Source organism: Urocampus carinirostris, chromosome 10 (assembly GCF_059441175.1).
Source record: "Urocampus carinirostris isolate Australia breed hairy pipefish chromosome 10, RoL_Ucar_1.0, whole genome shotgun sequence".
Classification (NCBI taxonomy): domain Eukaryota; kingdom Metazoa; phylum Chordata; class Actinopteri; order Syngnathiformes; family Syngnathidae; genus Urocampus; species Urocampus carinirostris.
In genome coordinates, this window is record NC_142358.1 from 1,618,057 (window position 1) to 1,639,790 (window position 21,734).

Here is a 21,734-nt window from a genome sequence, read left to right on the forward strand (position 1 = left end):
GCTAATATGTCCCGACATGCCTGTGTCAGTGATAAAACACATAGTTCCGATTAAGAGGAAGCGTAAGAGGTGGAGACTGATATATTGATTGACATTTTTTTTTATATATTAGCTCTTATCACAACATTAGTTTGTGAATCAAGTGTGTGTTTGTGATTAAGAGAAATCATAAAAAGCAAGTCAAAGTGGAAGACTGATTTCGTCAATCTGGCTCTAAAAAAATGAACACTTTTCAATTTGCCAGCTCTGTTAAAGTTTCGATGCACTTTTTGTTTTTAAGTCATTTAAGTCATTCTGGTTGTATTGAAATGTGTATTGATTAATCATTAAAAAAAAAAAAATCAGGTAGCTATGCAAGTCTTAATGTACCTTTATATGAGTTGCTGCTAAGTCTAATTTTGTTTCCTGCACTGTTAGTTGATTGTTTTGTTTGAGTGAAAGATTAGTCATGTACGTTGTGTTGAAATTCTAATTCATACACTGGAAAATGTTTCAGAGCTTTTAAAGTTTTATTTGAATTCATAACAAATATTCTTGGCTTCTTTTTGCATTATTGAAATTTCATTACACATTTTTTAAGCATTTTACAGCAAATGAATATCAGCTTCAAAAATAGATTATTGGCCTCCTCTTAATACTAATCATTGGTATATAAACACCTATATATGAGTGAATGAATTAATTTACTTTTATTGTCATTCTTTGTAACCATGCACACAGAACTAAATGTCGATACACCTGACCAGTACAGTTAAACTGTAGCGAGCCGATGCAGCCGCAGCCAAACAGGGCGCCGCCATTTTAACTGTGTTGGGAGTCATTAGGTGACCAAACCCCCCAATTCCAACCCTTAATGCTGAGTGCCAAGCAGGGAGGCAATAAGTACCAATGTTGTAAGTCTTAGGTATGACTCGGCCGAGGCTTGAACCAGCGACCTCCCAGTCTCGGAGCAGGCGCCCTACCATCTAGGCTACAGAGCTGGTTAATATTGGTTAATCCTAAATTTTACAGACCAGATTTCCCATAATTTTGCTTGTGTTGTGACATTTTCCCACATGAAGTAGTAGTAGTATCTTACCTTTGACCTAGCGTGTACCTGCTGTAGCAAATCCTCTCGCTGTTTTTCGGCTTGCCTGGCATGGAAGGAGTTGCTCTGACTTTGGATGACAAATACGACCTCCTGAAACTCTGCCCAACACATGAGAACGGATACGTAAGGAATAAGAACATATCAGACCCATTGCAATGATATATGCCCACAATGTATTGAGAATTTAATTATGTGGGAGAAGCAATAAATGTCACAGCAGTGAGAGGGAATGAAAAGTGTACCAGGCTTTCTGTACACTACAAAAATAACACCTCCCAAATTGGAACTGAAGAACTCAACAGATTGAGTTGGGGTATCAGGATACATTTTGGGTTGCAAGACATTAAAGTGTTGAGACATGAAACATTCTTGTGCAATTTACTGGAGCAACGATTTATGGGGCTTTACGTTGGACTTTTGTTTGTACAGGCTATATCAGTCACAATGGGCGACCTTTAAATGGACGCCACATGAAGACGAATAATGCAGCCAATTAGCCGGGTTAATGACAAGTCCGCAAACCCAGCTCTCTTTTCGTCACCACGAGAAGAGTTTCAGATTATATTACAGTGGACACAGTTTATTTATATTCAGTGCTGGTGAGATTGATGTATTTCTGCTTCCTTGTGAAATGAAATGAAATGATCTGCATTTATATAGCGCTTTTCAAGTCAATGACTTCCCAAAGCGCTTTACATTGTGGTTCACATTTCCCAATAGCGGCCGTGATCTGTGCAGCCATGTAAGGCGCTAACCTGCTTATTGGGGGTATTGGGGGTTCAGTGTCTTACCCAAGGACACTTCGACATGTAACACGGACAAGCCGGGATTCGAACTGGGATCCCTTAATCCTAAAACGATCGCTCTACCTCCTGAGCTACTGCCGCCCCAAAATGGAACATGGCAAAAGTCTGTAACTCAGATTTGATCTTTTGCATCCTCGCCGTAAGACAACTTTACCACAAGCTGGCAACTCTGAACAGGTTCCTATCCTAACCCTGGTTCTCCTGTCTATAATACATTTTCTTTAAATATTGATAAACCATCAGGTTTTACATAAAAGACTAGCAGGAATGGGAAAACCAAAAGAAAACAGAAAAATAGAAAAATGTGCAAATCCATTGGTGGCTAAGAGTATTTTGGTGGTGCCAACCATACATTTGGAACTCTAATGATTTCTTTAGCCTCTCATCCTCTCCCAGATTTCCAAAATTCTAATTAGAATTGTTTTTATTGTCAGTGAAAATAATGTTGAAAAACATTGTGTGCAATGAGATTAGACATGGCACTCCAGGTTAAAACATGTCATATAAAGATTTTGAAGAGAAAAAAAGATAAAAGACTAAGAGGCAAAAAGAAAAAATATACAATACAGTGCTAAGAAAAATTGGCTTAAGTTATAATAATAACAATGGAATGAAGAAAAACAATGCATTATAATAATAGTGCAATGAAAATAAAAGCAATAACATTTAGGAGCAACAATTTTACAAAAGCCAATATAATTTACAAGGTATAACATTATGTATAAAGGTATAAATATTTTCCAACAATTTGTGCAGTAGTTTATATTTTTTCCAGTTTTGAGGGGAATTGTCTTTTATGTTAATAGCTTTGCTACAGTAACGCAAGACGGCAATGTCTTTCAGACTGGGCCGACAGCAGCCGATAATCTTTTGGGATCTGCTGATTACTCTCTGTATGTTTTTACTGCTCCCAGCATACCACATGGTGGTGATTTATGCCAGAATGCTTTCCACTGTGGCTTTATAGAAGGACACAATCAACTTCTGTTCAAGGTTATTCCATGTGAAATCCTCCGCTAAAGGGTTAGGGCTGCCTATCCAATCATAGAGAGTAAAACTTAATCTTTGCCTAAATAGCCAGATTGACAGCCTGATCAGATAATCAATTTCCCGATCCCTCGTCTGCTAGATAAAATTGTGCTCCGTGTGGAAGGGCACAAATAGAAAAAAAGAAAAAGGAAACTAATTAAGGACTGAGCGTTGCACCCTTCAATTCAATACTAATAGCTTTCGATTCATTATCAAATTGCAGGAGGAAAAAAAGAAAAAAGGAAATTTGAGAGTGTGTCCCTCCTTTATCTCCGTGTATTTTGTCCTTCTCCTTTGGGGTAAGAATCGGCCACCGGGAACCACAAAGGCTGAATCAATATACAGTATTGAGCCGATCGGCTTTGACTGTCAAACTCCAGCAAACTCGCTGGCAGCCACGAAAATGGGCCTGCTGCCCGGAAAAGTGCCAGACATTTACGACGGTGAGCGCATGATGGAGTTTGATGGCTGCTGGTGGCCACCAGCCGACGGCAGTATGTTTCTGTCTCGGAAGATTATCAACAGAAGGTAACAGACGATAAAGGGGAAAAATAGTTTTAAAATACTTTGGGACTGTAGTGAAGTTAATACTTCTGGAGTCCGTAAACGGGTTGTGGTTTGAAAAGTGGGTTTTAGTGTAGGTTAGAGATTGAAACAGTTTGTAATTAGAATTTTAATATATGGTTTTAAGAGAAGCAATGGAGTTCAAGCCAGAATAAAGTCTTAAAATTAGAATTCAAAGGTAGGGCTTCAAGTCAAGTTTAGGGTTGTTAATAACGAGTGCCAAATTTCTTCCAAAACCTAAATCACCTAAAAAACCTTTTTGACTCAAAAAGCAGACAAAAAGTCATTTTTTTATAGTGAGAGAAACCGCATATATTTTAAGACAGAATTCAACAAAAGTATCCAGATATCTCTTTATTCAAATATTGAACTTTTGGAATGATACAAAAATAGTGCACAGAATATTTTATCGTATAAAACAATAAAAGTGTTGGTTAATTAAATTAACAAATAAGAGAATATACAAATATATGCTACGGTATATACCAGGGGTGAGCAACCGTAATAGTGTGGAGTGCCACTTTCAAATGTCATTGTAAATCAGAGTGCCACACCAAGATAAATGACTCGCATAACATTATTTTTAAATCCAACAGAGCTGTAATTTTTCACCAGTCCAAATATACAAAATTGATAGACATTGAGATCGTATAACTGACCAATTTATCTCCCACTATTCTTGTTCATCAATAAACTAAAAAATGAATGTGAACAACATGTGGAAAGGCCTGTAGACATCCATGATTTCATTTTTTTACCACAAGAATCAACCAGAAACAACCATTCTTCATCAACAATGAACTGCAATAAAAAAAACAAGTGACATGGACAGCTACTGTACTAATCAATAAAATCCTATTGCAGAAAATATCAAAACTTGAATCGCACACATGCTTCTTTAATTTATTTGCCATCATTAAATGGTTTCCCATGATTTGCCATGCAATGAGCAGTGTGATAGCTTGCTTCAGTGGTGAGATTTTCGCAGTGACAAAGGTTTTCAGGTTCTCGTGCTGAGGTTTTGAGTCTTTCTTTGTCCGCATGTTGGTTTAAGATCAGGGGATGGTGTAATTGTAACCAGTGCATCTTGTGATTAAGGGCTGTACTAATAAATGTGAGTTGACTTGACTACCTGCAAATATGTAAGATACTCTTTTCTTACCACCTTATCATGTTATATTTGGACTTATCATAAAAAAGCAATACATTTCATTTTACAGTATGTGTAACATTTTTTTTATCCACGTGCTTCGATTCTCCCACAAATCTTTTATATACCGTCATTATTCTCGCCGCACAATCTGTGACTAATCATCAGAGGCGGAATCCACTTCAACTTTGCTTCAAAAAACGAATCAGAAACTTAAAAATCAAACCTAAAATGTACAAGTCAAAATCACGAAGTGGTAGAGGCACCGTGACACTTAAAGGGCACAGCCAACACCAAATATTTACTATCAATTTACCATTTTCAGTTACTTAAAGTGACAGTGTAAAGCAAATCGCCACTAGAAGCCACTCGATTAGAGTTAGATTTGGATGCCTATTTCATTATTTTCTCCAAAAGACCAAACAAGCTGGGCACACCCAGAGTGGCTGAAAAGAACTAGCTGGACTTGGTTAGAGCTGGTGGAAGTGGCTAACTTTAGATAGATAGATAGATAGATAGATAGATAGATAGATAGATAGATAGATAGATAGATAGATAGATAGATAGATAGATAGATAGATAGATAGATAGATAGATAGATAGATAGATAGATAGATAGATAGATAGATAGATAGATAGATAGATAGATAGATAGATAGATAGATAGATAGATAGATAGATAGATAGATAGATAGATAGATAGATAGATATAGATAGATAGATAGATAGATAGATAGATAGATAGATAGATAGATAGATAGATAGATAGATAGATAGATAGATAGATAGATAGATAGATACTTTATTCATCCCCGAAGGGAAATTCACATTTCCAGCATCCCTGAGCTGAGAAAAATCGAAAATAACACCTGAGAACAATCGAAAAATCGAAAATAACACGGGAGCTGCTGGAGTGGCTGCCATTCGTGACAGCGCCGGAAGAAACGATTCAATTTGAATCATGTACAAACAAACAAACAATTGAATCATGTATGGTTCATACCGGCCGAATATGAACACAAAACTTTTCTGGTTCTCACCTGTAAGGCCTTTATTGTTGACATATTCCTTTAATATCATAAAAAATGGTTTTTCACTTAAAATGGTTTTTCACTTACCATTGTTCACCACAAGTAATATCTTCATCATGGTTATTAGTGCTACCTTTCCCTGATCCCATTTTACAAAGCTCCTGTAACATTTGTTTGAATTGGCACTCACATATAAGAAGTCAATCCCAGTTTCCACTCCAGAGTAATTCAAGCTAGTACAGGGAATTCAAAATCCTTATCATATTATCATTATTGATAGTTCAGTTTTAAAATTGTTTCATATATATATTATATATATGTGTGTAGCACGGTGGCGCATTGGCCAGCACGTGTACTGCATTACTAAGGACCTGGGAACAGGTGTGTGTGTTCCAAGCCAGCCACTGGGCTCCTGTGCGGAGCCTGCATGCTCCTATTGTTTCCGTTAGTTTCCTCCGGCTATCTGGTTTCTTTCAAAAACATGCATTTCAGGTGGACTGGTTGGTCCAAATTGTCCCTATGTGTGAATGAGCTAGTGAATTGTCTATCTTTGTGTGCCCTGCAATCGGCTTGCAACCAGTTCAGGGTGTCCTCCAATCGTTGCTCGATGATCGCTGTGATGGACTCCAACAAGATAGCGCAGGGGTCGGGAAAGCTTTTTGACCCAAAAAGCCCTAATAGTAAAAATACTTTGATTTTTTGGGGGGGAGGGAAATTTCTGCAAATCTACCAAACCCGCTATCCAGACAAAATTTTATTTTTTCAGCGCATTTCAGTTCACTGTGTGATGCTAGATGGTTCAATCAAATTCATTAAATTAATGCCAAAGCCTGTGTCACATATAGACAAACATACCACTTTAAATTTGTCTTCCTCCCATAGTAAAGATTGTTGACCCTCATTTTGACCTTAATTTTATCATAAATAATGGTTTCAAAACAAGGTGCAAGTTATTTTGTAATGCAAACGAGGATACTGACATTTTTATCTTCGGTGCAGACAGTATTGGGCAGAATGAAGATTGTGTTTAAAGAACTTCGCCCACCACTATCGGTCACCCAAACAAAATACCGTGTGCTTGGCTGGAATTTCTGGGTGTTTACAGTTGGGGCTTTTTGTTTTAATCACAAAGTGTCTCAATAGTGAACCTAAATTGTTACATGAGCTCTAAAGAAAGGATTCAGACTGTGCGCTTATCAGAATTTGAACGCAATATGGTAAGATTTACTATTATCTCCGAGCCATATGTACTCATGAAGAGAGCCATAAGTTACCAACCCCTGCTTTAGATTTTACTCGGAGAAAGCCAGAAAAAAATTGCATGAACAAGCTTTATTTACACAGAGCAAGAACAAAATGCTGCAGCAAGTCTTTTAACTAAGACAAGAAAGTTTGATCACATAACCCCAATTTTAGCTAACCTGCGTTTGCTCCCTGTTAGCTTAAAATGTGATTTTAACATTCTGTTGGTATTATACAAAATCATGCATGAACTTGCTCCCTTATATCTTTCAGATTTGATTTCCACTTATGTTCTGGTCCAGAGCTTTTGCTCTGAAAGTGCTGGTCTACTAGTGATCCCAAGGGCTAAAAAGAGAACCGCAGGTTCGAAAGCGTTCTTCATTCGGGCCTCGGTGTTGTGGAATACTCTGCCCCCTGAGATTCAATCTGCAACCTGAGTGAAATTGCTTAAATCTAGGCTCAAAACAAACTTCTATTCTCTAGTGGCGGCGCGCATGGATGCTGCTGCGGCTAGTTGCTCTCCAGCTAACCTTCTATTTATTGCCGTTCTCTGGTCTTTTTTGCTTTCTTTTTTTGACAAATGCGTGGCCAAAAATACTTACAGTAGGGACGAAGTTATTCGGTTGGGTGGGCGTCTAAATTTCGACTTTTCGGGCACTTTTTACACCGCCTATGATATACCGAGCGAACTTCAAAGAGATCCGGCATCCTTGTGGACAACTATTCCTCCTAATAAACGACGACAACGGCGCCGTAAAGACAGAAAACAGAAGCGTGGTTGCCGTGCGGGTAGATGTGTGAAGCGTGCGAAGTCGAAGGAGCAAGAAGGACGCGAGGATGTGACTAATTACACCATTCATTCCTCGCCGGACAACCGACGCTTTAAAATCAACGCTCACGAACGGCCCCAACGGCGACATCTTTTGACGATCTCTACAAAGACTACAAAGACTTCAGCTAAGTCAAATGATTCAGCAAAGCTAAAATTTGGTCTTTTAAATATTAGATCGCTTGGTCTTAAAGCTTTACTTGTTGATAACATTATTTGTGATTATAAACTTAACTGTATCGGTCTTTGTGAAACTTGGTTACGCCCGGATGAGTATTTAGCACTAAATTATGCTTCACCTCCTGACTACGCGAGTAGCCATGTAGCACGCACGTTGAAAAAGGGTGGCGGTGTCGCGCTCATTTCTGAAAAAAAAACGCTCAAATTTAATCTTCGTACCTCTGATAATTACAAGGCGTTTGAGGCTCTTGTGATGCGGTCCTCTCTATTGTCAATTTATGTAATAACTATCTATCGCGCACCTGGGCCATACACAACTTTCTTAGACAAATTTGCTGAACTTTTGTCTGAACTAGTAACCTATGCAGACAAAATTAAAATTATGGGGGACTTTAACATTCATATGAACTCCCCATTCAGTTCACTTACTATTGCGTTTAGGTCTCTAATTGATGCATTTGGTTTTAATCAACTGGTTGATTTGCCAACCCATAAAGATGGAAACACGCTAGACTTGGTTCTGACTCGAGGAGTTTTAACCTCAAACATTATGGTGTTACCGTGTACTACCGATATCTCGGATCATTATTTAGTTACATTTGAGGTGCTAGCTAAATGTAGTGTTGAAAAAGCTGAAGGATTTAGCGGACGCAATACAAGCACTGGCACAGTTTCTGAGCTCTTTGAACTCCTTCCTGGAGCAGTTGCGTCCTTTCCTTCATACAATGGCTCGATTGACTCACTCATGAATGAGTTCATTACCAGCCTGACTAGTGTCCTGGATTCAATAGCGCCCATAAAGCAAAAATCACGTGCTAAAAGACGCACGCCTTGGTTTACTGATGAAACTAGAACCCTTAAACAAGAATGCAGGAAATTGGAAAGAAAATGGCGCCCTACCAAGCTTGAGGTTTTCCATCAAACCTGGTGTGACAGCTTGTTAAAGTATAAAGCGGCCCTTGCCTCGGCAAAATCGGCCTACCTTTCGAAGGTGATTGCGTCTCAAAAGAACAATCCCAAAGTCCTTTTTGACACTGTAGCATCACTTACAAGGCAACAGACTATCGTAGATAGTTTGACGCACTCTGCTCATGACTTAATGGTCTTCTTTACTAATAAGATTCAATGCATACAGGAAGAAATTGCTCAAGATATTATTAATACTACACATATTATATGGCTGAAATCTACAGAGGCACGACAGGGTGGCTGTCCAGGGAAATTGTCCAGTTTTAGTGAACTGTCACTTGATGATCTCAAACAGGTGGTGAATGCGGCCAAACCGACAACTTGCCAGTTCGACCCGCTCCCAGGTTCACTTATTAAAAGTCTTTTTGGCGTCCTTGGACCTTCAGTTCTAAATATTATAAACATATCACTCTACTCAGGTGTAGTTCCAGCAGCTTTTAAGTCCGCCGTTATTAAACCCACACTGAAACGACCCAACCTTGATCCAGAAATCTTAAGTAATTATAGACCTGTGTCAAACCTACCTTTCCTTTCTAAAGTACTTGAAACAATAGTGGCACAGCAGCTGAATGATTTCATATCCGAGAATAACCTTTTTGAATCTATGCAAACAGGATTCAGGGCTAACCACTCTACTGAGACAGCTTTGATCAAGGTAACAAATGATCTCCTACTGGCAATGGATTCTGGCGCTTCATCACTTTTGCTGCTGCTGGATCTTAGTGCTGCTTTTGACACAGTGCACCACAATTTCCTACTAGAACGGTTGAAAAAATGGATTGGTCTCTCAGGAACCGTCCTCTTTGCAAGTACAATATTAGCTTCCACTGCTACGCAGACGACACTCAACTATATCTTCCGTTGGAGGAATCTCCCACACTAAACTGTGGAAATTTGGAGGCCTGCCTCATTGAGATAAAAGAGTGGATGTCACTCAATTTCTTGCGTCTTAACTCTGAAAAGACCGAAATGTTAGTCATTGGTCCATCTAAATGCCGTGACTTATTCTCAAAAACTGCTGTGAACATTGACAAATGTCACATCACACAGAGTGACTCAGTTAAAAATGTAAGTGTCATACTTGACCCTGATCTATCCTTTGAAACGCATGTAAAGAAAATTACTAGAACCGCTTTCTTCCATCTTCGTAACATTGCTAAAATCCGTTCAATACTGTCTCAGTCGGATGCGGAAATTATAATTCATGAGTTTGTTACATCCCGTCTCGATTACTGTAATGCACTACTCTCTGGTCTCCCGAAGTCTAGAAACAAGTCTCTTCAGCTGGCACAAAATGCCGCAGCGAGCCTTTTAACTAGGACAAAAAAAGTACGATCACATAACACCGATTTTGGCAAACCTGCATTGGCTCCCAGTTAGCCTTAGATGTGATTTCAAGGTTCTCTTAGTATTATACAAAATCATACATGGACTTGCTCCCTCTTATCTTTCAGATCTGATTTGCCCCTATGTCCCGGTCCGAAGCCTACGATCTGAGAGTGCCGGTCTTCTGGTGATCCCAAGAGCAAAGAAGTGTTCTGCTGGTTCGAGAGCGTTCTCCATCCGGGCACCGGTGCTGTGGAATGCTCTTCCCCCTGAGATCCGATCTGCAACCTCAGTGGAAATGTTTAAATCTAAGCTTAAAACTCACTTCTACTCCATAGCATATGAATAACCTACTCTTCTCGTCGGTTGAAAAATAGTCTGTGTAATATAGTGCAATAATCTGTGAAGCCCTTTGAGACTCTTCGTGATTTAGGGCTATACAAATAAAAATGACTTGACTTGACTTGACTAGTTTATGAATGACCTATATTTCCTGTTGACAATATCTTTGTATTATTTGTTATTGCAACATCCATTGCAACCTGGTCATCCTGGAAGGGGGATTACCTCATGTGCGGTCCCTTCTCAAGGTTTCTTCATTTTCCCCATGTTGAGGTTTTTTGAGTTTTCCCTCGTCCTCGTATAGGTTTTAGATCACGGGATGGTGTAATAGTAGTCTGTAGTTTGCAAAATCGGTGGTTCGTGGAGCCTTTTTAGACTCCTTGTGATCAAGGGCTATACAAATAAAAAAATTGACTTGCAATATAGTTAATGGGTCTGTTAAAAAAAACATACCGGACATGTAGAAATCACGGTAAACCGTTCTCATCTTCCTCCCTATAGTTGACGTATAATCAGAGTATGTGAAAGAGACTTTGTCATATAGACGTTGTCCCACGCTCCCTTATTCAAAAACACGCTAGCATCACGCTCACAAGGTAAAGTTTGGTGCAGTAGCTATGTTTCCTTCTTTATCGGACTGCTCGATTGCGTTTAGCTTGCAAGCTGCGTCATGTGCCTTGAACTCGAGCGCCGCTGGCGGCTGTTAGAAAAAGTTAACTGTGGTCTTTGTGTTTGCTGTATACTTTCCACCGCTAACAGTTTCACCGGATGCTAACGTTAGCATAGCGCTAAATCTCCTGCCCACTTCTACTCCATAGCATATGAATAACCCTATCATCAAACAGCAGCTTGCACACCCCAACGGAGCTTTATCGTTGACGGCGACTTTAATCGGGCATGTTTATGGACCGTACTCCCAAATCCATTCAATTGTGGACTATGTGGAAAAACACTGGACTATGTGTAATGTAAGATCAAACATTCGGTTGTATCCGGCAACTCTGTTTGACCCTCACACCCCCCCCCCCCATCATCATCATCAAATTCTGAAAATATAGTTGAATATGGTCCGTACATGGCGCTTGAGCTAAACTCTGTTGCACTCCATAGTTTTAACACTAGATGAAGCCAGTAACGGAAAAGGTGCTTTTCCACTAGACAACATTAAGCCAAGAAAAACATTTACCACGCGTCACCAGAAATGGTAGCACCGAAGAAACGAAAGATAGCAAGTGAGTGCAGAGGATTTTAAACACGGTGGAAAAATGACTATTTCTTCAAAGAAATCAACGGAAAGTGTGTCTGTTTGATTTGCAATGAAAATGTTGCCGTAATGAAGGAGTATAATGTCCGTCGGCACTATGAGACCAAGCATCAGAGCTATGCATCATACACAGGTGCCGAATGGGCACAGAAATTATGGCAGCTAGCCTGCAAGCTCAACAACAGTTTTTTTCGTGCTAACAAAATACAGGAAAATGCCACAATAGCAAGTAAACTTATTGCCCAGAATGGGAAACCGTTCTAAGACGGTCATTTCATAAAGCAGTGCCACATCAAAGAAGTAATGTGCCCGGAAAAAGAGCAAGTTTTTGAAAGAGAAGGGCCGACCTCTTCATGAACAGAGTGACCCTCTGTGGCTGGCAGACCTGGCATTTTAAGTTGATCTCACTCATCATCTGAATACACTGAACAAGAACCTACAAGGCAAAGAACAGCTGGTGTCACACATGTATGCGCACATGAATTCAGAATGAAGCCTTCTGTGTAAAGCTCCGTCTATTTGAGACAACTACGAAGCTTTAATGCTGCACACTTCCCTGCGCTGTCTGAAATCAAATCTGCTTTTCCAAAGGCAGACCTTTGTGCTAATAAGGAGAAATATGTGTTAGTGATTACATCTCTCGTGACAGATTTCAACCAGCGTTTTCAAGATTTTTCTGCCATTGACAACCAAATCAAGCTGTTCTCGACCCCCTTCCTGGTGGATGCAGAAGAAGTGGAAGAGAGTCTGCAGTTAGAACTGATTGAAATGCAATGTGATGATTCTCTGAAGAGTCAACATCAGCTTCTCTCCCTCCCTGACTTCTATCAGAGTTCTGATAATGCCAAGTATTCTCTGATGAGACACCACGCAGAAAGAATGTTGAGCCTTTTCGGTTCAACATACATTGTTGAACAAACATTTTCTCTGTTAAATCAGAACAAAAGCCGACTGAGATCCAGAATGACTGATAGCCATCTCTGTGGAGTCCTTCCTGTCTCAACCACAAAACTTTCTCCTGACATCCCAGCCATCCTTCAATCCAAAGGACAGCATCACTGCTCCCACTGAGAGCAATGTTCTTCACATTATAGGTGAGTTAGAAATACACACAATAATCATGTGTCAATATGTCACCTCTAGTGTGTGGCCCGAGCCTTTGCTTATTTTTCTGTATTTGGGCCCCACCAAAAAAGACTTTGGACACCCCTGATCTACATGCTAACAGATACATGCCAACACTAACATAATAACAAGTCATTGTCTTGTTAGCATACACCATTCTCCTTTGATTAATAACATAAACACACATAAGTGTTTCATTTCCTCCTACTATTGCTTCCAGCTGTGAAGGGTCAAGGCTAGGAAGAAGCAAGAGTGCTGCCAAGCTGACTTGGTGAAACGGGGCTTGTAGCCCTTTAGTCCTCACCCTTCATGGGGCCCTACAATTAGATTTGAGGGGCCCCCTGATACTTAATCATTTGCATACCGACTAGAACTCATTCCATGCTCTACTCTAGGGGTAGGCAACTATTTGGAGTCGGGGGCCCCATTAGGGTAAAAAATGTGGCCATCCTGGATCCATTTTTATATTTAAGAATAAATATGCATGCAGACATTTACATGTTCTCGTACTTTCAAATAGATACGTTTCATGAAATCGTTTTAAAACGATCACAATAAAAGAAAAAAATATATATTGGGTCCCTGTTTTTTGGTATTTCTGTTGTCAGGGTTTTTTGGGGATTTTTATTTTTGTACGAATACTGCAGTAGTTTTTTGGGCAGTTTTTCCATGGTAGTAACTTCTTGGTATATCTGTAGTATTTTTGTTGTATTACAAACATAGATGTTTTATTGTATGTCTAGTATTTTTGTGAGATTACAGAACTTTTATGATTTGGGTGTTTTTGTAGTAATACTCTATTATTATGTCTTTGTATTTTTGCACTATTTCTGTTGTATTTTGTAGTATTTCCATAGTAGAAAATGTTATGTATATCCGTAGTATTTCTGTAGTAAAATCTTACTGTAGTATTATTTTGTCGTATTTCCGTAGTAGAATTTTCATAGTGTCGCTGTAGTTGAATTTTGCAGTATTTCTGTTGTAATACTTCTGTAGTAGTATTTCTGTAGTAATGCTTTTCTGGTAGTTTTTTATTATAGTATTATGAAGTCCCCCACGAACCTACTGAGGATAAGCAGTGCAGATAATGGATGGATAGTATTATGAAGTGGTATTATTGTAGTATTTCTGAAGACATATGTAATTCCAAAGCAGTGTTTTTTGATAGATAGATAGATAGATACTTTATTCATCCCCGTAGGGAAATTCACACTTCCAGCAGTCTACCTCGTTGTTTATTAACAGATTAACAGGATGCCCTATGGGTGCTTGTAGCGGAGTGGATGACGTCACACGCCAGTCCAAAAGTTCGACATCCCTGCGGCAGATGGAAATCTTTTCTTTGTGTCCAGGGATACACTACCTCGTGTTAGCAAGTCCGCCTCCTCTCAGATTCCCCCAGGCTTTCGTGTCTCTATAGCGGCGCTGAAGCCGGATTGCTCCGGGTAGCTCCGGGTGGCTACACGTTAGCGTCCGGAATGTTAAACGTGAGCAACGTTTCCGCAAAACACAGCAACTGCGCTCCCTGTGCGCTTCGATGTTTTCCACCAGCACTCGTTGATCTTACAGTATTTGGTAGTGAGTTCGCATTTACCATGATTACGGACGGTACCGAAGACTTACAACGTCGCTAGCCGTTTAGCTAGCTCCGGCTCTTCCTCCACGATAGGCCCCTTCATCACGCCAGCACGAGAATTCTTCAGGGCAAGGAGTTGATTCCTTGAATAAACGCATTTTTGTGCGCTAAAACCCATGTCCATTGGGTAGAAGTAATCCATAGTAATATTTTTATAATTATTTTGTAGTATTCCCACAGTATTGTTTTTGTCACATTGCTTTAGTATTTTGATAATACTGTCGTAGATTTTTTGTAATTCTGGGGTTCATAATGAAGTGCTTTGAGAGACTGGTTAAAGAGCACATCACCTCCAGTCTCCCCTCCTCATTCGACCCCTTTCAGTTTGCCTACCGGACAAACCGCTCCACCAGGGATGCCATCTCCTCTGCGCTTCACCTGAGCCTGACACACCTAGAGGAGAAGAACACCCATGTGCGGATGCTGTTCCTGGACTTCAGTTCAGCATTCAACACCATCATCCAACAACATCTGGTAGACAAAATGAGACTCCTGGGTTTCAACACCCCCCTGCGGAACTGGCTGCTGGACTTCCTCAGTGACAGACCCCAATCAGTGCGGATAGGTCAGAACATCTCAGATGTCATCTACCTCAGCACGGGCTCCCCCCAAGGCTGTGTCCTGAGCCCCTTGCTGTTCACCTTGATGACACACGACTGCGTCCCTAGGTCCGCCACAAACCACATCGTGAAGTATGCTGACGACACAACAGTGGTGGGCCTCATCAGGGACGACAACGACCTGGCCTACAGAGAGGAGGTGGAGCAGTTGGTGGCCTGGTGCAGGGACAACAGCCTGGTCCTGAATGTTGACAAAACTAAAGAGATCATTGTCGACTTTAGGAAAAACCAGCCCAACCATGCCCCACTTTGCATCAACAACAAGGCTGTGGAGGTTGTCAGCAGTATCAAGTTCCTAGGGGTGCACATTACAAACAACCTCACCTGGTCCGTGAACACTGCATCACTGGTTAAGAGGGCACAGCAGCGCCTGTACTTCCTGCGGAGGATGAGGAGAGCCCACCTGCCCCCACCCTCCCTCATCACATTCTACAGGGGCACCATAGAGAGTATCCTGACCAGCTGTATCTCTGGGTGGTGTGGAGGCTGCAGCGCTACCGACTGGGGTAGTGTGAGGAGGGTAACGAGGACAGCAGAGAAAATAATCGGGACTACACTTCCCTCCATTCAGGACATTGGCCAGAAGCGCTGCCTATCCCATGCTAAAAACATTATCGGGGACCCCTCTCACCCCCATCATGGACTGTTCACTCTGCTAGCCTCTGGGAAGAGGTACTGCAGTGTGCGGTGCAGTACCACCAGGTTCCGCAGTAGTCTAGTCCCCCTGGCCATTAGACTGTTAAATGGTCAATCTAACATATAGTTAACCTAAATCTTAACGGCTGCTAATCTGACTTTTTGCACTACTGGCAGTTCTTTATAGCTTGCCACTCCTTGCACATTTGCTCTCTGCACTATTGTACTTACAGCGTTACTGTTACAGTGTTAATGTTACTGTTTACCTGACTTGTTAACCTGAATGCCCATTTTGCACATCTGGTTAGCTACTCCTCTTGCACTATCGGCACTATGGTATGGTAAAATACTATACGTAGCCATAATACAATACAACTTTTACTTATATCTGTACATTCGAGGAAACTGGGCGGGTCAGATGTATCGACATTTCGTTCTGTATACACGTGTACTAGAATGACAATAAAGTAGATCTGAATCTGAATCTGAATATTTCTGTAATAGTATTTTGCATGATAGTATTGCTGTAGTAATATTTCTACACAATTGTTTTCCAAAAGAAAGCAAAATAATAATATATTTCATATATAGTTTTGTTGTGATTATGTAATATTTTGCTGTATTTCTGTAGAAGAATTTTGTTGTAGACACACGAAAGTGACAATGGGGACAAAGTTGGCACCAAAAAAAGTTACCCGCTCTTTGAGGCCCATTAGTGTTCGCGGAGCCCTAAGCATCAGCCTAGTTCGCTTATGCCCCTATGCTTTTCAGAAGATTCAGACTTTGTTACTCTCATTGTGGATGCACTTTGTGTGAAATTGAAGGGAATGGTGAGTAATGGCTTAAGCTTGCATCCTCCTTACTCAACCGCTTAACTTTCCACCCGCGGGCATTCAGGCTACTTAGAAGCAAAAATTAGTCTGTATGATGTCTCTAGTCACAGGTCCTTTTGGAGTCACCAAATGGCCACTTTGGGAAATACCTAGACATACTCATAAAAATGTGCAAAATACTAATGTTAAGGTTTTCAGATTATGATCAACTTTGACCTGGGACCAGGTAAGGTTTCATACTAGTGTCCCAGCTGTTAGCCAGTTAAGATGTCTAGACTACACTAATTTTAAGGCATGTGATTGCAAAAAAAGAAAAACAATTCTATTTCCGTGTGTTCCAACTGAGGTTTGTAGTGCTTGCAGTGATTATTTGATTATTTGTGATTATAGGTGAATTTCACAGGATTGTTAAAGGGTTAACGAGTTTTCAAGTTGAAAATAATCTTAATCCAGTTTGTCAAATCTTGGTGAACACACACAACATAACGAGTAGCAATTGAATGAGTATTATTGGTATTTTTTGGGCTTCTTGTCTTTTTTGTCAGCTCCAGAAACAAAAACAACGCAATGCAGGAATTGCCAAACAGAACTCAGTCCCACCTCAGCACGGGTGACTCAAAGTTGTATGTTTATTTAATAAGCAGTAAGCGACTGATTCCCCCTTATTTTAAGTAGAGTGCATTTGTATTTTTAGTGCCGCATTTATACTAACTTAAACTGTTATCGCAATATCAGCTGTCACATTTTTTTGTCGGGTTCTTTATATTCTTTTGCGTTCTCTCTCTGATTAAACTCACCAAGTTGTCTGGCGGGAATCCCATGTGCATCTTCTTCCTGACTCTGCGAGAAAGAAACGTTTCAATTATTAAGAGAGACGAGGAGGAGTGTTGGGTTGGGAAATCATGCAAAACAACAAATAAAACTTTGCGTAACAAACTTCCAAAACATTATGGACACGCAACGGTAAATTGTGGCGAGTTGTGTCACAGTGTATATACAGTAAATGGGAGAAACTCCCGGGCCGTGCGCCGGAGCGAGTTCGGCGGACGCGACGTCACAAGGCGCGACGCGAGAAAAGGCGGCGGGCGTGATCGGGCTACCCCCCCGTAAGTGGGGGAGCCCGCTCGTCCGACGACCCCAGTAACGTGGCGTGACGACAGGCGGCCGTCCGTGTGCGGCGGGCGAAAGGCGGCAGATGTGCGCGGGACCCACGTGACTGTGTCGGTGTTGAGCGTATCGCGCCCGAAAGTACCCGCGCCGCTGGTTAGGGGCTCGCTTGCGGGAGCGACCGAAAGGCACCCGCGGTGCGCACAAGTAAAAACCCTGTCGTGAATTTGTCTCTGATCGTCCCGGGCGGACATAAAATCGCCCAGCTGTACAACTCTTAGCGGTGGATCACTCGGCTCGTGCGTCGATGAAGAACGCAGGTAGCTGCGAGAGCTAATGTGATTTGCAGCTGCGATTGGCTGGCAACCAGTTCAGGGTGTCCCCTGCCCACTGCCCAGAGATGGCTGGGATGGGCTCCAGCCCCCCCCCGCGACCCTAATAAGGATAGGCGGTGCAGATAATGAGATGAGAAGACACTTATAGTGACAAATATTTTTCATGCCAGTTAAAAATAACATTTCCTAGGAAATCACAATGTGCACCATTGCTGAGCTATTTTCAGAACCAGTCCACGGTTCTAGGTGCAATTATGGGGATACCTGGTGGCCGCAGGCACCACATTAAAGACCCCTGGGCTAGACAATACAGCGACATCTAGGACTAAATATTACACAGTGAGCCTTTTTAATATAAATTTATCAAACTTAGAGCAGTCAAATAATGAATGTCTTGGGTCTATGGAAATTACAAATGCATCAATATTAAACATTTTGGCATATTTTAATGAGAATACCCTTAAACATTTTTTTATTCAGAATGAATTAGCGGAAATATTTAAATGACCACAAATAATTTCAGTACTGTTTAAAAAGCTTATTAATAAAACTAAGACTGAGACTAAATTCCACTTTAAATTCACACGTCAGTATAATTAATTTGACTATTTTTTTCCTAATTTGAATAGAATAGAATAGAATACTCTCTATTGTCATTGATATCAACGTTGTGAAACATTATATACTATGAGATCAGACATGGCACTCCAGGGTAAACATTTAATAAAGACTTTAAGGAGAAAAAAAAGAGGTAAGACTGTCAGGCAGAAATAGGCAAATCATATTTACAATGTTGTGCTTCAAGACTGGCCCCAGTTATAGTAAAGAATGATAAATGGACTGCATTTATATAGCGCTTAGCAGTCATCAAGGAACTCCAAAGCGCTTTACAATACATGTCGGAGGCATTAGGACAGGGTTATCAAAACTTCTCAGAAAGTGGAGCAGATTTGGTAGGCTGAAAATGTATGAAGGCCGATTAATAAGCCTGACATTCTTTGAAGTCTTTGATAAATTCACCTTCCGTAAAATGTTAGCAGTGCTTAGTGATATGTGTCGCGACCTTGTAGCTCGCCTTTGTAGCATTTTCGTTTGGCATGCAGCTGAAACTTTTGAAAAAGCATTGCTGTGCAGTTAAAACGGCTTCCATTTGCTTTACCTTTTCACACTGTTTGTTACCAGTTAGCTTGTCGTAGTCAGCATGTTTTGCCTGGATGTGCCTCTTGATTTTATATTCTTTAAAAACAGCCAAAGTCTCTTAGCGAATTAGGCAGAGACAGTTGTATTACATTTCTGTGAAGAAAATAGCATATCCACCCGCTCTGGATTCATCGTCAACTTTCCCTTTTTAATATACAGTCGCCAAGTTAGAAATGGGTTGGGCTAAAATTCACACAAAAAGCCAAGTGACCAAAGAGCAACTGCCACCATCTGGTGAAATTGAGGATGTGGAAGTAAAGCGACTGAGTGGAAGAAAGAGGAGATCGGAAGGATGATGACTAAAAGGAAGGTTGATGTGTTAGCCTTGAGTGAAACAAAGATGAAAGGAAGGGGTGAATTACGGCTTGGAGGTATGTATGGTAGAAGGTCTTGAGTTACGGGTGGAAATGCTAGAATAGAAGGAGAATTGAGAAGGAGTGGCTGTGCTTGTGAGTGGGAAAGCAAAGGAAAAACTGGTGGAGTGGAAAGAGATATCTTCCAGATGGATGTGGGTGAGGTTGAAGTGGGTGAGGTTGAAGTGGGGCGTAGAAGTATGGATGTTTATAAGTGCATGTGGACCTGGTTCAGAAAGAAGCGCTGAGGAGAGAGAAGTTCTGGAAGGACTTGTCCGAATGTGTGGCAAGTGCGAAAGAAGGATGGAAAGTGGTAATAGTTGGTGACCTGAATGCTAGAGTGGGTGATGAAACGGTTGAAAATGTGATTGGTAGAGAGTACCAGGAAGAAATGAGAGTGGGAAGAAATTGATTGAGTTATGTGTGGAAAATGAGTTGGTGATTGGAAATACATTGTTAAAAAGAGGGAATAAGTATACATTTGTCAGAGTGGATAGTGGCAAGATGGTGGACAGAGCTCTGATGGATTATGTAGTGGTTAAGAAAGGGATGTTAAGTAGATTGTTGGATGTGCATGTTTACAGAGGTGAAATGAGTGGTATGTCTGATCATTTTTATGTGGAAGGAAAACTGAGAATAGATGGATCGTGGAGGGCTAGTTATAAGAAGAGTGTGAGGGAAGAGGTGAAAATGTCAGAGTTGAATAAGGCAGAAAAGGAAAGAGAGTTTAAAGAGAGGATAGGGGAAGAGTATGAACGGGTTAGTGGAAGAGAAATGGAGAGTGTGGAAATTATTTGGAAGTGGTTTAAAGTGGCAGTGTTGAGGAATGCAAAAGTGTGTGGAATGAGAAAAGTTGGTCGAGGTATTAGGAAAGGAAGAAAATGGTGGAATGATGAGGTATCAGAGGCTGTGACAGAAAAGAGACGTGCCTTTGAGGAGTGGCTGCAAGATAAGAGTGGCGATGCGTATGAAAGATATAAAATGAAGAAAAGGTTGGTAAAAGCGTCAGTCGGAGCAGCAAAAAGGAAAGCAAATAATGAATGGTGTCGAAAGATAGGAGTGAACTTTGAGGAAAGGAGAAAAGTGTTCTGGAAAGAAGTGAAAAGAGTAAGAAACAGAGAGTCTGGAAAGGAAGAGAAAAATAAGGATGGTAGATTTCTGGTTAGCAGTAGTGCAGTCAGGACGAGATGGGCAGAGTATTTTGAGGAGTTGCTGGGAGAGAAGTGAGAGTCGAGGCGATCGATGGTATGGAGAGAATGCCCGTGTTGGGTGATTTAAATGTGAAGCCAGTGAAAACATGGGAGGTGCAAGAGGCAGTGAAAGAAATGAAAGGGGGGAAGGCACCTGGGTTGGATGGTTGTACTGCTGAATGCCGACGTTTGTTGAATGTATGCTTTTTAAGTGGTGTGGTTCCTGTTGATTGGTGTAGTGCATGTGTGGTGCCATTGTATAAGGGTAAAGATGATAAGTATGAATGTAGCAATTCGAGAAGTATCAGTATGTTGTCTGTGCCAGGTAAGCTGTATGGAAGAGTCTTGATTAAGAGAGTGAGGGAAAGAACAAATGAATGAGGTGGTGATGGAGGAGCAGAGTGGTTTCAGGAAAGGAAGAGGATGTGTGGATCAGGTGTTTGCAGTACGACAGGTGTGTGAAAAATATTTTGCAAAAGGTAAGGATGTTTATTTGGCTTTCATGGACTTGGAAAAGGCGTATGACAGAGTTGATAGAGAGGCGTTGTGGCAAGTGATGGTGATGTATAGAGTGGGTGGAAAGTTGTTGGAAGCATTAAAGAGTTTTTATATGAACAGCAGAGCATGTGTAAGAGTAGGGAGTGAGACAAGTGAGTGGTTCCCTGTGTTGGCTGGTGTGAGACAGTGGTATGTGATGTCACCATGGCTGTTTAATGTGTACATGGATGGTGTGGTGAGAGAGGTGAATGCAAGAGTTTTTGGCAGAGGTGTAGACATGATGGACAACAGTGGAACAGTTTGGCAGGTAAGTCAGTTGTTGTTTGCAGATGACACAGCGCTTGTGGCTGATTCTGAGGAAACATTGAGAAGGTTGGTA

The 21,734-nt window shown here is 40.9% G+C and overlaps 1 protein-coding gene across 1 annotated transcript in view; it reads right to left on the reverse strand.

Moving 5' to 3' along the window:
- b3glcta (beta 3-glucosyltransferase a) overlaps positions 1 to 21,734 on the reverse strand; it is a 103,004-nt gene that overhangs the window by 67,337 nt on the left and 13,933 nt on the right. The window contains exons 4-5 of the mRNA XM_088345855.1: positions 17,470 to 17,512; positions 1,079 to 1,188 (exon numbers count right to left, since the gene is read on the reverse strand). Of these exons, the coding sequence (XP_088201981.1) occupies positions 1,079 to 1,188; positions 17,470 to 17,512 (153 nt within the window). The remainder of the gene's footprint in view (positions 1 to 1,078; positions 1,189 to 17,469; positions 17,513 to 21,734) is intronic.